The following is a 16,331-nucleotide window of genomic DNA, read 5'->3' as shown; positions in this document are numbered from 1 at the left end:
GTAATGCTGAACACTAAGTGTGTGTGTGTGTGTGTGTGTGTGTGTGTGTGTGTGTGTGTGTGTGTGTGTGTGTGTGTGTGTGTGTGTGATGGCTACAGTTGGCCAGCAGGGCAAATGCCTGCTTTCTTGGAAATGTTCTGTTTACGCTCAGCCTTTCCATTCCCCATTGCATCTGGAGTTCCCCCAGACCCTGTCATTTCACCTCTCTAAACATCCTCTCTACCTGTGCTAACCCAGGAGACTGAGCTGTAGAGGTCTACCGCACCCCATTTGCGTGCCCCAGTAGGGGTGTGAGCTGAGTAGCACTCCTGGAGTTTAATGACTCCTCTACTTAGCCAAGCTCTTAAGACTGTAATCCTTCAAGCCTAGCTCTTTCCTTGATTCCTAGCCGATGTAACCATTCAACCAGATAACTGGGTTCATAGAGGATTTTATTTGTTTGTATTTTGCATGATAGGGAATGAAATCTGTCAACAAACAGAGCAAAGTTACTTAACATTAAAACTAAAATACACTTCAACCTGTGTTTTTTTTTTCCTTTTCTTTAAATGCTATCCTCACAGTGACTGTTGGTTGCGAAGTTGAAAGAAGTAAAATGTCTCCTTTTTAATCCTTGAGTGTGAATTTATTTGGCCACCACAACTGAGTGTTGAATTGTAATATTAATTAGAATGATAGAAAGAGGAACTTCCTCAATTGTAATTTAAGACTTTAGGTAAATTAATGCATTCTGGCAAATTAAGTACTGTATTATTCCACCATGGTCTAAAATTATGTTTTTTTAAATGTATATAAAATACATATGCATTTTGTTTGGTGGCATTTAAAAATTAATTATTTATACCATAAATACCTAATATGTTGTGTTTATAATAACACGTTTATTGGTAATTAATACTGAAATACAATTGTTTTAACTAATGAATCACACAGTTTTCTGTGTTAATCGTGATTCATCATGGTGCATAATACATTGCAAGAAACATAAAAAATAATTCTCCAAAGTCAAGCAGCGACGAGAGAGCACGGTCTTTACTCATTTATTCAGACATGTCAGATATCTATACACATGTCTACTATATTTATAACATAATCGAGTTGGATACAATTAAACTGTAATGCGCATAGGACGATGCTATTCATAAAACCCAGACTTTATAAAAGGCATTTCATAATTGTAACACATTGTAATAAATAAAAAGCTTTATAATGTGAATATATAGTATTTAATTTGAATATACTAATGTCAGTCATTAAACAATTAGTTTCTGTGCAAGGATGTGCAGTCAAGGTGAGCATGTACCACTTTGAAATTTATATAGGCCAGTTTTAGCTACAGGAAATGTGGAAAACATAAATGAAGTTTCAGGAAGTGAAAAAACAGATACTGCATTAATTGCATGTTTTGTTTTTGTTTTGTTTTGTTCTTTTTTTACAGTCAACTATTAAACGCAGAATTTAAATAATGAAATTTCCCAGCCCAAGTAAAAATGTATTGTTAAAATCTACATTTAATTTCTCTGAATTTCATTTAAATTTAATTCGACATCCTTAAATTCAAATTTGAATTACAATTATGCATTCTGTTTGGTGTCTTTATTCAAAATCAATTTAAATTCAATTGGAATTTAAGTCATTCTTAATTCAATTTTGAATGGTTCCCTGCATTAAAACTGTTTTATTTGAAGCTATTCAAACAAAACTTAATCATACTCTCTCCCATATAGAATATTGTATGCACCATGGGACTAAAGTGGTACCCCAACCCAGAGGCACTTCATTGCATCAAGGGATGTGAGGTAAGAGCTGACATATTCTACTCTCAACAGGTTGTTTTTGTTGTTTTCTTCCATTTTAATCTGTACACAATTTTTGTTTGCTCACACAAGCTGAACTCTAGTTTTAAGGTAGCATGATAACATCTATTAGTGCCACTTGGATTTTGTCAGTGATAGTTGTTTCAAGTTAATCTCCCAGCCATAGCTCTAAGCTCTGTACCTTCGTGGAGGTCTGGCGGAGCCTGTTCTCTGAAGCCTAACCTTGAACAGTTGTTTCTACCATCTTCTCACACCCTTTGAAGTCTAATACATAACTAATCATGCTGTGTTTGGTGTCTTCCTCTCTTGTGCTCTGTGGACCCATCTAGCCTAATCTGAGTCAGGTTTAACTGGGCCAACAAAAGTAGACAAGTGGTATTTGTTACCACCTTTGTTTTGTTTTGAAGGGCAATTTGTTTTCTTTTGCATTTTAGAAGAGCCTGGAAACCTCATTTAGAGGATATCAGGTTTCCAACTTCCTCAAATCACTGAACTTCTGTGTCTTCTTGCTGAAAGAGCTACTGAGGATGTGCTAGAGTTGGCATGAATTATTTACTGATAACAATTTACATTTACTATTGAATCAACTGAATCAACCTTTCTACATGTTCCTGTATAATCATAATTTTTAAAAGCACTTGTGGTTCTTGCATTTCTTGCCCTGCTACTCAGATAGTGCTCTTCACCTCAATTCAAATAATGCTTTAACAATTAATCTGATCTCACTCTCATTTATAATAAGTCTTGCAGAGGTGACCAGTCCATTTTTTATTTGGGCCACAACAGCAGACTTTTGAACCCACATCATCCTGACCCACTTTCAATGGTTGTAATTAGCAGCCCTCTGAAAGCATTTGGGTCGAGCCAGAGAGATGATTTCAAGCTGGAAAAGGTCACAGGTGTGTTGGGCAACCTTTTGTGCCTGTCAAGATGGAAATGTGTAGCAACTCCCAAGGGAGACACATATAAGTTTAATAGGGCTTCGGTTTCCCCATTAAAAGCAGCCTCCTCCATCCACAAGCCCAGGAATACCAACTCAGTTTTTCCAGGGCAACATAATTGCAACAGTCTCAAGTCTGTGTGTCTTTTTTTACACAGTTGTGGATTTATGCAAGTGTGAATGGCTGTCTCTTTCTTTCTTCCTGGGTTTATGTGAATTTATGGATAGACGTCAGTTTATGGTGGAACGATTATTATATGGCAGTGAGCCACATGTTAATTGTGAAAATGAAGAGCTTATTTATATAACATTATATTCATCAATGATTAAGGAAGTTGTTTAGGGTTATTTGTATTTTAAAATTCCATGTTAATGAGCACAGTTGCTGTCTTTTTCTTACTAGCCCTTCATGGGTGATAATTACTGCGATGCCATCAACAACCGTGCGTTCTGTAACTATGATGGTGGGGATTGCTGTCATTCTACTGTTAAAACTAAAAAGGTAAGGTTCCTTTTGTTTTTACTCTGAAGACTTCTAAAGAGAACACTGTTAAGTTGTTGCTTATATAGGCTTCAAGTGATAGTTCACCCAAAATTATAATTCGAATGCCTGTTCTTGCGGAAATGAATATTGTGGTCCATGTTTTCAATACAGTGTCAGTGGATAGTACCTCACTGTCATTCATACAAAAGGACACAAAAGCATCATAAAAGAAGTCCATGCAACCCATACGGCATATTCCAAGTCTTCAAAATAGGTATTCGTTTTGGTGACAATTACAATATTAAATAAAATAAAAATTAATATATATATATATATATATATATATTTTTTTTTTATTCATTTGACAGACGCTTTTATCCAAAGCGACTTACAAAAGAGGAAAACATAAGCGAATCATCTTAAGGAGACATTTGTACGAAAGTGCCATACTACAAAGTTTTACTAGCATCAGAATAGCATTCAAAACAGATTTAAGTGCAACAAGAATTATTTTTTTTTTTTGTGACTGGTTAAGTGTTAGTCATTTTTAGTTGACATCCATTGTGTATTCATGAAGTGATAAGAGAAGCTTGTTTACCGTGGCTCACATGTTCATGTGAGAACTGGCATTGGTTTTAACACTAAACAATACAAGTTCTCATGTTAACACACAAGCCACTGTGAATGAGACTCAGTCATAGCGCTCATTACTTTTTCACCAAAACATACTGTATGCCTTCAGAAGATTTGGAATATGACACACAAGCAGCATGGAATACTTTTATGACATGTTTCGAACATTTTTAAGCTTTTAAGCAGGAGTTTTCAAAGTCTTAGATCCCTCTGACAAAATATGATTTATTTCTTTATTACAGATTTATATACATGTAATAATAAATATATTCTTTATAGGCCTATACAATAGCCAAGTAAATAAGTGTTACAGTGTTAAAATTCATATTTCAGGCAAAGATTCACCAATGATGATCAATAGCCCTAAATTCAGTCTCACAGACTCGTTCGTCAGTGCGTTATTCACCGGTGAGCATTATTAACATCTTTAAATATTTCTATTAATATTATGAAAACATAGTTTGCATTATCTTTATTAAAAATATTTTTTGTCCTTATAACAATGGGACTATTTAGCTCTATTGTAGCCTAGATTTATGATAAATTTGCAGCGTTCAAGTAACTATATGTCATTTGATATACTCACATTTCTAACATTGTCAGCGAGCATCAGATTATCATTCTTACTATATATATATATATATATATATATATATATATATATATATATATATATATATATATATTAGTAAACCATGAATTATGCTTCAGTTACTAAGAAAAGTTCCTGGCCTAATGATGAGAAACTCATTTTGATTCCTCTGACTTTGGTATGTTCCTCACTAAACCATGTCTACAGATGCAGAAAATTAGTATGAATGAACAGAGGCTCAGCTGCAATCTATAAGATGAAAAACATTTGTTGATATTATTAATAATTAATTTAAGTATCTTTACAATACATACTGTGTTTAGCTTTTTATTTTACTTGGTAAATTTATCAACATACTCTGTGCTTCCCCTGACATGCTAAATGTCACAGTTCCTCCTGACACTCCCAGCACTTACACTCCACGATCACTCTCTCCCGAACACTAATCACCTGCACCTGAAACTCGTTCCCACATTCATCAGCCTCACAGTATAATAGCTCCACTCTCCTGTCACTCTTGGTCTGGTCTACAATGTCGATCACAGACTCACTTACCTGCTTCCTCCTTGAGACAATACTTGTTCTTCTCCCTAATTTAGCCAGGTTTACCCGCTCCCCACTTTTCCTTAAAAAACTACACCTCCGGGTTTAACACTACCATCGAGTCTGAGTATCTGTTACAGAAGACCAGACCACAACAATCATGAACCCGGCAGGACCCGATCCCATTCAAACCCTCGCAGATGCTTTCTGGCAAGCGCTAACCCACAACTTGGATCCCTCCGCTCCTCCATTATCTACCGGCGCTTCCGCTATTCCTTCTCCTGGTCATTCCTCGACACTCGTCGCCTATCCAGCGCCCTACTCTGGAGTGGCAGAGTACTGCAGTGGTTTTCTAGCCCAGTGTTCGTTAGCGATTGAGATGCAACCACATCGCTTCCCTACCGAACGTTCTAAGGTAGCCTTTGTCGTTTCACTGTTAACAGGACAAGCACTGCAATGGGCCCAACCTCTCTGGAATTACAATAGCCCCGTAACCCAAACCTTTGACAGTTTCACTCGACACTTCTAGGAGGTTTTTGGATTTCCTGCAGGGGATACATCGCAAGGTGAACAACTGTTTAATCTCCGTCAGGGAAAAAGTTCTATCGACGACGAGTATGCCCTGAAATTCCTCACACTAGCAGCCTCCAGCTGATGGAATGAGTCATCACTCCTCACTGTCTGCAAGCCTTCCACGGCCCCTGTCTGCAAGCCTTCCACGGCCCCTGTCTGCAAGCCTTCCACGGCCCCTGTCTGCAAGCCTTCCACGGCCCCTGTCTGCAAGCCTTCCATGGCCCCGGTCGCCAAGCCTTCCACGGCCCCTGTCGCCAAGCCTTCCATGGCCCCTGTTGCCAAGCCTTCCACGGCCCCTGTCCCCAAGGTAACTCCACGCCTAAATAAATTTTGGGGGGGGCTAACCCTATCCTGTTCCCAGTGGCCGATTCACTGCTGCATCCACGCCAGATCCCACACCTTCCACGGTCAGCGAGCCAGAGCACACACCTGCCACGGTCAGTGAGCCCGTGCCTAAAGCCCCGACCGTCAGTGAGCCAGCACCTGCAGCCTCGACCGTCCCAGAGCCACCCGGGTCTTCTATGGCTCCGCCCCCAGAATCCTCCATGGCTCTGCCTTCTACGGCTCTGCCCCCAGAGTCCTCCATAGCTCTCCCTTCTACGGCTCCGCCCCCAGAGTCCTCCATGGCTCTGCCTTCTACGGCTCCGCCCCCAGAGTCCTCCATGGCTCTGCCATCCTCAGCTCCGCCCCCCAAGGCTGCTACGGCACCGTCTCCCGAGTCTGCTACGGCACCGTCTCCCGAGCCTTCCAGAGCTCCGCCTCTCGAGTCACCCAGGGCTTCAACCTCGGAGCCTTCCAGGGCTCCGCCTCCTGAGCCTCCTTCGGCTCCGCCCCTCGAACCTTCCATGGCATCAACCCTGTTACACTAAATGGGGAGGAGCTCAGAGCCCCCCCACACATACACAGTTTGAAACATCTGCTTTAAAGTGAGTCAGTATTCACTGCTATTGTATTGGATAGGTGGCCCGCAATATTAATTAAAACATAGCCTATTAAGTTATGCATGAGGGTGAGTAATTATTATAGAATAAATGTTTTTAGGTGAACTATCCCTTAAAAGAACCAATAAAATAAACTCAACAAGCTGTAGTTCTTCACAAGGTTTGCAAAATACGGCAAATTGTATTACTGCACTGCTACTGTAGATTCATACCAGCAGGGTAATAAGTCTTGTGTTGTAATAATTATCTCCTTGGAGAGTAAACTTTTAAGGACACCCACACCAATGAGGGAAACTCTGTGAACCCTTCCCACAATGCATTGTAGACAAATGTGCTAAGCACATGCATATATGTTTTGTTTTGTTTTTTTAAAGCCATGGCAACACACAGTTGCACATACAGTGGCCCCAAGAACACACTTCACCCAAAAATGAAAATTCTCTCATAATTTACTTACCCTCCTGCCGTCCCAGATGTGTATGACTTTCTTTCTTCTGCAGAGCACAAACAAATATTTTTAGAAGAATAGTTCTGCCCTGTAGGTCCATACAATGCAAGTGAATGGTAACAAGACCGTTTGAGCTCCATAAAACATATGGAGTAATCATAATCAAACATATGGGGGAACATAAAAGTAATCCATAAGACTCTAGTGGTTAAATCCATGTCTTCAGAAGTAATATGAAAGGTGTGGTTGAGAAACAGGTCAAAGTTTAATTCCCTTTTTACTATAAATCTCCACTTTTGTGTTTACATTCTTTCACATTCTGTAAGTGAAAGTGAAAGTAGAGATTTACAGAATTAAAAAAAGGATTAATACTGATCTGTTTCACAACCATGTGAAAGTGATACCTAGAATTTTCATTTTAGGGTGAACACTCACGTTAATCTATACTTAAAAATGTAACAATATCATTGCATTAGATAGCAAAATATCAAACCAAGGGGCATTTATTACAAGTACAAGCATGTTTTTCAAGTAAAATGCTTTACAAAAAGAAGTTAGTTAGGTTTTTAAATATAAAGCAATAGATATAGTGTTGAAAATTAAGACAAAGTATTTGGACACCTACTTGTAGTCATACAATAGTGGAACATGTCTATAGTTAATGCGATGAACTACTGCTCTGTTTACTCTGCTAGGACACCAGTGTGAACTTGATGGGAACTGACTTCATACATCCAGTAAAATGACCTTGGTTTGATGTTTTGTCATCTAATGCACTGAAACAATATATACTGTATAAGTTCCAACAAAAGGTATTGTCCATGCATTTAACCTTGAGAGTGGTAAAGATGCATAGCTCTATTAAGGTTTTTGTATGCTTGTGTACTGATCTTCTTCTGTCAGACTTGTCATCCTCTGCCCTCATTCACTTGATCCTCCCTTTCTTTATCCTTGAGCAAGTTTTCCTGGCTGCCAGAGAGAGTGAGTTTCTCTTTTGACAGACAAAGAATGAAGTAACTTTCAAAATTACAACAGCGAACTCTGAAAGCATTTTGGATCACTCTACCATTGTGTTGTGCCAAAAAGAAAAAAGTTGGCATGACGCATTTCCCGGCCAAATACACAAGTTGTTGTGAAAGGTCTAGAAACAGTATTTGGAACTGGACTGTGAACATTTAAATACAGCTGTAAATCATATAGGAACTTATAAACTCAGAGGGCCATTTGATTTGTCATGCCAGAGGATTACCCAAGCAAATAATAAAACATACTACATATCCTCCTCTCAAAGGTTGAGGTGCTGACCGATAGACTGTCAATAAGTACACATTTATTTGGACTATTCAGCAATACTTTTATTTTATGAATGCATTGTATTAGACAACAAAATGTCAAACCAAGTGGCATCTGCAAACAAATTATACTAGACTTTTTTTTTCAATAATTGTACTTTTTTGAGCCATTTTTGCCATTTCGTTTAACCAACTGGTGCCAGAATGGTTTTTAAAAATGGATTCAAGTTCACACAGGTGTAGTGCATCACATTGTGAACATGTTCCACCTACGTTTGTCAACCAGAAAGTGGTTTTTTTATATTTAATGCAATGAGATTCATAAATTTTAAAAGGTCTTTTGTGTCAAACTAATTTAAGGGAACTCTGTATAACCAGGTATGTTTTGGCACTCCTCAACCTGCAGATCATTAAGATGTAACCGTCTCAAATATGTCCTTAAGGTAAATAATTCTGAATCCTGAACAAGTTACATGTTGACACAAATGAAACTTTTACGGTATTCTTGTACAAATTTGAAAAGGAACCTGCCAAAACAAAAGAAAAATAAATAAATAAATAACAGGTCCACCAAAGGGTAAGTGCATTTACCAAGTGTAGTTTTTGTATTTAGAGAGCCAATAAATGCTACATTCTTGTCTAGATAATTTAATGCAGCTTTTGATATGGCATTTTATCTTAGGGTAATGCTTTAACCAGAATGCACAGAAGTTCTGATAATGTACAATTTATTGTATATAGTAAGCACATTCAGAATGACCTGAAAGAGGTCAGTTACTGTAGATCTGGGGCAAATCAGGTCATCCCAAACAGCACTGAAATTATGTTTTGATTCCTAAAGTCTCCCCCCATGCGATGGTTTATTGGATTTAGTAAACACGGAATTCAATCTCCTCACTGAGAGGCTCTCACTGGAGTTCTTTGTACTGTGTCCATTTCAGTGGTCTTAGAGTAAAGGCTGTTTGCATTGTTCATTGGAAGGACTGTGTGTTTTTCAATCCAATGTTCCAGTAAGTCATAGTATACATTGCTTGTATTTGTCAGAGCTCTTGTCAGCCAAGGTGCCATCAATAGCGGATAACTGCCTTCTCAAGGCCCACAGAGTAATTAGGAAAAACTAGCCTGGGACTCTGACTGCTATGAGCAGACAGAAAAGCAACATTGACACAAAGCATCCTATTAGTTTGTTGGGATTGAGGATCACCAGGTTTTGAATCTATGCCACATAATGATGAGGTCTTCCATTTTCGAGGTGAGGTCATGACGGAAGAAGTGAATTTGGTCCCAGGTGATGTGCTAAGAGAGAGAGAGAGAGAGAGAGAAGCTAAATAATTTTCTTCTAAGGTTCTTCTAAAGGAAAGAAAGAAAGAAAGAATGGAAGAAAAAAGAAAGAAAGAAAGAAAGGGAAGAATGGAAGAAGAAAGAAAGAAAGAAAGAAAGAAAGAAAGGGAAGATAGATAGAAAGAAAGATATACAGATATAAAGAAAGAAAGGGAAGAATGGAAGAAGAAAGAAAGAAAGGGAAGAATGGAAGAAAGAAAGAAAGAAAGAAAGAAAGAAAGGGAAGATAGAAAGAAAGATATACAGATATATAGAAAGAAAGAAAGAAAGAAAGAAAGAAAGAAAGAAAGAAAGAAAGAAAGAAAGGGAAGAATGGAAGAAAGAAAGAAAGAAAGAAAGGGAAGACGAAAGAAAGAAAGAAAGGGAAGATAGATAGAAAGAAAGATATATAGAAAGAAAGAAAGGGAAGAATGGAAGAAGAAAGAAAGAAAGAAAGGGAAGAATGGAAGAAGAAAGAAAGAAAGGGAAGATAGATAGAAAGAAAGATATACAGATATATAGAAAGAAAGAAAGAAAGGGAAGAATGGAAGAAGAAAGAAAGAAAGGGAAGAATGGAAGAAGAAAGAAAGGGAAGAATGGAAGAAGAAAGAAAGGGAAGATAGATAGAAAGAAATGGAAGAAGAAAGAAAGAAAGGGAAGAAGAAAGAAAGAAAGAAAGAAAGAAAGAAAGAAAGAAAGAAAGAAAGAAAGAAAGAGATAGTGACCAGTGGCATGATCTAAGATATGTACTTTCCTTTATACGGTCAAATAAATGTAAACATCTAATCTTGACGTTGATAAAATAAAAGTGCAAACCCATATCCAAAAAAGAAGTTATGGTATAGACAACTGACAAGAGGAATTCAATGTTTTTTTAATATTACAAACTGCAGTCTGGCAGTATTTTGTGACCAAAGTAATGAAAAATGTCAAAACATTCATACGGTTAAAACATTTTAACAGATTGGTAAAAACCTGTGCATATTGCCACTGAGTCTGTTGGAGAACTTACAAACTGTCTGTTGACTGTCCCAATGACATCAATACAGAAAAGGTCACATGTTGTGAGAACATTCAGTGGTTGCAAGGTTTGCTGAAGGAAAGGTACACTCACAGTTTAGCTTAGTGTCAAAATCTGCAGACTTCTCAGCCTCACTTCTTTCAAGCTTATGTCAGAGCTTGTCTGACTGTTGTGAAATGCTGATATTTAGTAATCAGACTTCTTGCTTGGCTAACGATAAAACACTTAATAACAGATATCATACAGTTTGTGGCCTCATTTGACTTGGCCATCCGAAAAACCCAAGCAACCACATATTGCACTAAAACTAATCAGAACTCATTAACAACCACATACTGTAGCATCGCCATGACAAGCACCCACAATACTCTAGCACAGAGGTTTTCAATTGGTGAGGCGCGCCTCCCCTGGGGGAGTTTAAATAAATCTTAATAGTTCATGTCTGTACACATATGCATGTTGCAAAATGGATTGCTTTGAAGTGTCTACAAAACAAAAGTCTACAGGAGAGGAGGCAGATTCTGGGCCAAGCAAAAACAGAGGAAGTATGATCACGAATATTTAAAGTTGGGATTTTCGTGGACCGGTCCCGATGATGCGCCGCTGCAACAGTGTGTTATTTGCAAAGAGGTGCTAGCAAATGATAGAATGAGACCCTGTAAGCTCTGGAATCACATTGAGGCCAAGCACTCTAGTCTGATGGCCAAGCCACTGGAATGTTTTGACAGAAAGCTGAAAGAATTGCAAACACAAAAGAGAGTAATCCAGACTTTTAGCTCTGTTAATATTATGGCGACTGAAGCATCATATCGCGTTGCTTTACGTATAGGACTGAGTTTCCCCACCTCTCTCAAAAGGCTATGAAAGTCATCATCCCCTTCACCTCCACTTACTTATGTGAGTGCAGGTTTTCCGCTTTGAACCTGCTTAAAAGCAAATACCGATCAAGGCTGCAGGTGGTGGACGATTTACGTTTATTCCTTTCTACCGTGCAGCCCCGCATCGATCACCTGTTCGCATCTATTGAAGTTCTCTAGGGAAAAAATATCTTTCCTGGGCTGGACTGGGAAGAGAAACCGGTCCGGGATTTTACATAGCAACTGGCCCAAAAGTTCGCTGTCCTTTTCTGCATATAGCAGCGCCGTTTTGTGGTCCGTTATGGATAACGCGGCGGCTCATTTTAGCTTGTCGCGGCCCATTCTGTCCGTTTCGCAGCCAACCCATCGGACCCCTCGGTTCTCCAGATGGCCAGTCCTTCCCTGATCAGTACGTTGGCCCACCGGGAAAATGCCCGTTATGCCAGATTACCAGTCCAGCCCTGCTGTTGAGTAAGAAAAAATCCATCTCTGGGCCACTTTTAAATCCTTTCAGATCTCTGAGTTGTCGCCACCTCTGAAAAGCCAAAGCTGATGTTGATTCGGGTTTTATTACAGACTCTGTCGCTTTCCCTTTCTGCTTGTAGACTCTGCTCTGTTCGGGGTTTCTTTGTTTTACAATTGGTGATTCCCCAGAGGTTTGCCGTTCTGAATGATCCATCGTAAATGTTTCTCATTTGTTGTGACAAACTTTCAGCTTCAGCTACTCCCAAACGCGCGCTACACTAGCCGGAGCTTATTTTCTCTGTGTATGGATATGACATCAACACGCACGGGTGAATGACGTATGAATACGATCTCCTGCTAAATCCGTCTCGACAGCTCTAAAATGTTTATAATATAATATCATTCTTATAGGTTTATCAAAGTGTATTTTGGTAAAGTAAAGACATGGTTTGGAAGATGGACTCTCTCATTAATAACATTTTGTTATTTTTTTGCAAAAGAAGTTACACAGTTTAGCTTTAAGGACAGTCTGTTTCACTCAGACATTTCCGCCCAAACTGTTTTATTCAAACATTAAACTGTACACCAATATTTACACCCTCGTGGTGTTTTGTGCTAAAGACATTCATTTCAAAGATTTGTAGGTGTTGAAAATTTCTGCACAAACATATATATATATATATATATATATATATATATATATATAAATTATTTTTAAAAATTCGCGTGAAAGGTTTTTGTTTTGTTGTGTTTAGTTTCTTTTTCCTGGAAACAATTCAGGGGATGAGTGAGGGTAACAAAAACATTTTGAAAACACATACACAAACTTAACAACTGGACAAGTATTGGTTGGTTGTAATAAGAATTGTGGCAATGTAGGGGATGTTGTCAGCCAGAGCTTGTGGGCACTATGAATGGGTTAGATTTACAGTGGGGAAAATCCCCTACGATGGATCGGGACACCTAAAGGAAAGGCCTGTGTATTTCACAGGGCAATGAGAGGACATTCCTCCCCTCAGTGCTCCTTACACAAGAGAGCCCTTGTTCCTCTGTCCCCATATGCACAATTTTGCTCTCTTTTTTCACTCTGAACTAGCACATTAGATTATCTGACCGTCTAAACTTAGCTCGCAGCAATGAAAATTGTGTGCCACATTCTGTCTGACATCAAAGGTAAAAACATTAGATGGCTTTAAAAACATTAAAGGTGTGTAATGACAAAGGGGGACCCTTGGATCAGAATACTGTGGTTGAGCTTATAATGTACAATAATTACTGTTAAAGAACAAGGTGAAACCTCTTCTTCTAAAACAACTGGGACATATTAGAATAACAAAATAATGTAAATGTAATTATTATGGGTTGGTATTCGTACTCCACCTTGTGCGACCCATCGTCCACATGCATGGGCATTCTATTTTAGCTTTGCTATATGCAACGCATAATTTAAATGAATAAAAACTGACTGAATACTGTTCACAAGACTCTAGACTCTCATATAAAGGGTTAACTTCTGTCGCACGTAGTCACGTGACACAACAGCATGCCGTCGATTTCCTTAAAGCGTTCCGATGGACGAAGCGCCAACAAAAGTGCCTCTGGAAAGAAATATCTTTACGTTTTGTAGTTTCGTTTGATATGCCACATATTTTTAGCATGTCAGCACACTGATAAACATGACGTCTACATATGTGGACACTGGCACCACATTTCCTCAAAAGTAGAAAAAACATGTTTTTTAAAACTTTCAACTCTAACACATCTGTGGGTCATTTAGCTTCATTTTAATATACATTTTGTTATTTTTTATTTTGTTATCTATGTGCAATACAATTATATTCATTAACATTAGTAAATGCATTCCTATATATTTACTGTGCATTTTCGCATTGAGAATAAATGGGTTCGTACAAAAGCTGAACATTTTTGCTTTCAGAGGTTTTATTTGGATTTAGGATGAAAAGAAAGGTGCATTTTGAACTGTTCAGAGACCAGTGCAGACAGATAGCCAGATAGAAGTCATTCACTAAATAGTGAGCAAGGGATCATCCTATATCTTTCTATACAGCTAAGTGTATTCTATCCTAAAATCCAACCAAAAGTTTTTTTAGGCTGCAAATGATGTTTGGACCTCTCAACATGTTTGACAGATATGGGAAAGTTTTAATCAGTACATAGATTCAGAATTTTATTACATTTTTAACATGGTTGGCAGGTTTCAGAGTCTGTCCAAATGTACAAAGATGTAACCCTAATCTTAACCCCTTGAACTAATACATTTTTATATTTTGTCTGTGCCAGGTGATTCCATTCCCTATGTCATGTAATATTCGAGAAGAGTGTGCATGTCGAGACCCCGATGCCCAGGAGAACAACAAAGGAGTCCGCCACCGCTCCATTGGTTGAGCTTCGTAGCCCTTGTGGCACCCAAGGGGCCTGATGGGAAACTCTTCCTCTCTACATGCTGCTTATAAGAGGGCCTCTCCACTCACACTGCACTCCAACATGTCAGCCAACATGCCCTCATTTCCTCATCCAACAGCAAAAACATATGAGGGTATGACACTCCAAAACAAACAAACACATCAACAATAGATCTCAAAAAGAAGGAAAGTGGAAGTTATGGCAGTAGCAACCACTGAAGTTGTCAAGCTAAGGCTCAAATAAGCCTGGACTGACAGTTTTGTTGTTTTAATTTTGCATTAATTGATCATTATGTGTAAACTGCAACCATGGAGATGTTGTTTTTATGTACAGATACAGGGTTAACAGAGTGGGAAAGGAAATAGAATGCATCGGTTGATGTTTAACTGAAGTCAGAGAATTAAGAAAGGTTCCAAAATTCCAAAAAGATTCCAACAACAAACAAATATCTTTTGTTTGTTATCCTTGATGTTTTCATGATAGCCCAAAACTTCTGACCTCTCAGACTGTCTAGATGACAGTTTAGCCATTTACTGTGTCTTCTCTTATCAAGCGTTCTCTGTCGTTATATATATACCTTATATGACCTTAAAATCATAACAATCTGGCTGACGAACTCAGCGCCTGTATGAAACATCGAGGGGTGATGGGAATGCATCACAGTGCATAGGAAGATGTACGAGTGCAGCAGCTGTGGCCCTAAATCACAAAATCCTGTAGATCAGCAAGACATGCACAAAATCTGAAGCCGAAAATCATCAGAGGAGGTGTTGGTCCAGTGAATTTCAACCCCAGCAGAAAGAGAGAGAGAGAGAGAGAGAGAGAGAGTGCGAGAGAGAGAGAGAGAGAGATGTGAAAGAAGTTGTGTTAGCACAGCTGTGGCTGCTAGTTTGCTACTTTGGCCATGCAGCCAAATCTCTCTATGGACAGTTTGTAGTTTCATGTAAAACAACGTATAGTCTGCCATAGATTTTACCTCTGGTCAAAATGCAGTTTAATTTTACAGGAAAACACCATCATATAAACAGAAACAGCATCATACATGTAGGTCTACAAACAGGTTTCCTTCTGCAAATTAAATTTTAGTTTGTTAGGGTGATCTGGTTTGTATTTGTATGTAAAGGGAACACACACACTCACCGACCACTTTAATAGATACACCTGTACACCTAATTATTCATCCTATTATCTAATCAGCGTATCATGTGGCAGCATTGCAATTCATAAAATCATGCAGATACGGGTCAGGAGCTTGAGTTAATGTTCACCTCAACCATGATAGTGGCATGATTGTTGGTGCTAGATGGGCTGGTTTGAGTATTTCTATAACTGCTGATCTGCAGGGATTTTAATACACAACAGTCTCTAGAGTTTACTCAGTATGGTGCCTGTGATGAGGAGGAGGGCCTGACCAGGTGTGTCAGGACTGTAACAGTTAAAGGACAGGCAAGGAGGAGGCGGGAACCAGCTAAACATTCAACATAAAGTTTAATATCAAACTCAACATTAAACAAACAAAAAAATAACACACACACATGCAATGTGGGCCGCAAGTCTTTGTCTCTCTCTCTCTCTCTCTCTCTCTCTCTCTCTCTCTCTCTCTAGAACTGTAATCTGATTCCCGGCCACAACCTTGCCACAGTGCCAAATGGTCTGTGGTCAAAAACGCCTTGTTGATGAGAGAGGTCAACGGAGAATGGCCAGACTGGTTCGAGCTGACAGAAAGGCTTTGGTAACTCAGATAACCACTCTGTACAATTGTAGTGAGCAGAATAGCAACTCATTGAACCTTGAAGTGAATGGCCTACAACAGCAGAAGACCACATCGAGTTCCACTTCTGTCAGCCAAGAACAGAAAGCTGAGGCTGCAGTGGGCATAGGCTCACACAAACTGGACAGTTAAAGACTGGAAAAACATAGCCCGGTCTGATGAATCTCTATTTCTGCTGAGGTACACAAATAGTAGACCCACTGCTGCCTC

The 16,331-nt window shown here is 38.9% G+C and overlaps 1 protein-coding gene across 1 annotated transcript in view; it reads left to right on the top strand.

Moving 5' to 3' along the window:
• LOC127630582 (pappalysin-1-like) overlaps positions 1-16,051 on the top strand; it is a 130,376-nt gene extending 114,325 nt beyond the window's left edge. Inside the window, exons 20-22 of the mRNA XM_052108205.1 lie at positions 1,728-1,799; positions 3,161-3,259; positions 14,228-16,051. Coding sequence (XP_051964165.1) covers positions 1,728-1,799; positions 3,161-3,259; positions 14,228-14,332 — 276 coding nt within the window. The 3' untranslated portion in view covers positions 14,333-16,051. The remainder of the gene's footprint in view (positions 1-1,727; positions 1,800-3,160; positions 3,260-14,227) is intronic.
• Positions 16,052-16,331: the final 280 nt, after the last annotated feature.

Source organism: Xyrauchen texanus, chromosome 3 (assembly GCF_025860055.1).
Source record: "Xyrauchen texanus isolate HMW12.3.18 chromosome 3, RBS_HiC_50CHRs, whole genome shotgun sequence".
NCBI classification, from domain to species: Eukaryota; Metazoa; Chordata; class Actinopteri; order Cypriniformes; family Catostomidae; genus Xyrauchen; species Xyrauchen texanus.
This window is presented reverse-complemented; position numbering and strand designations above follow the sequence as displayed.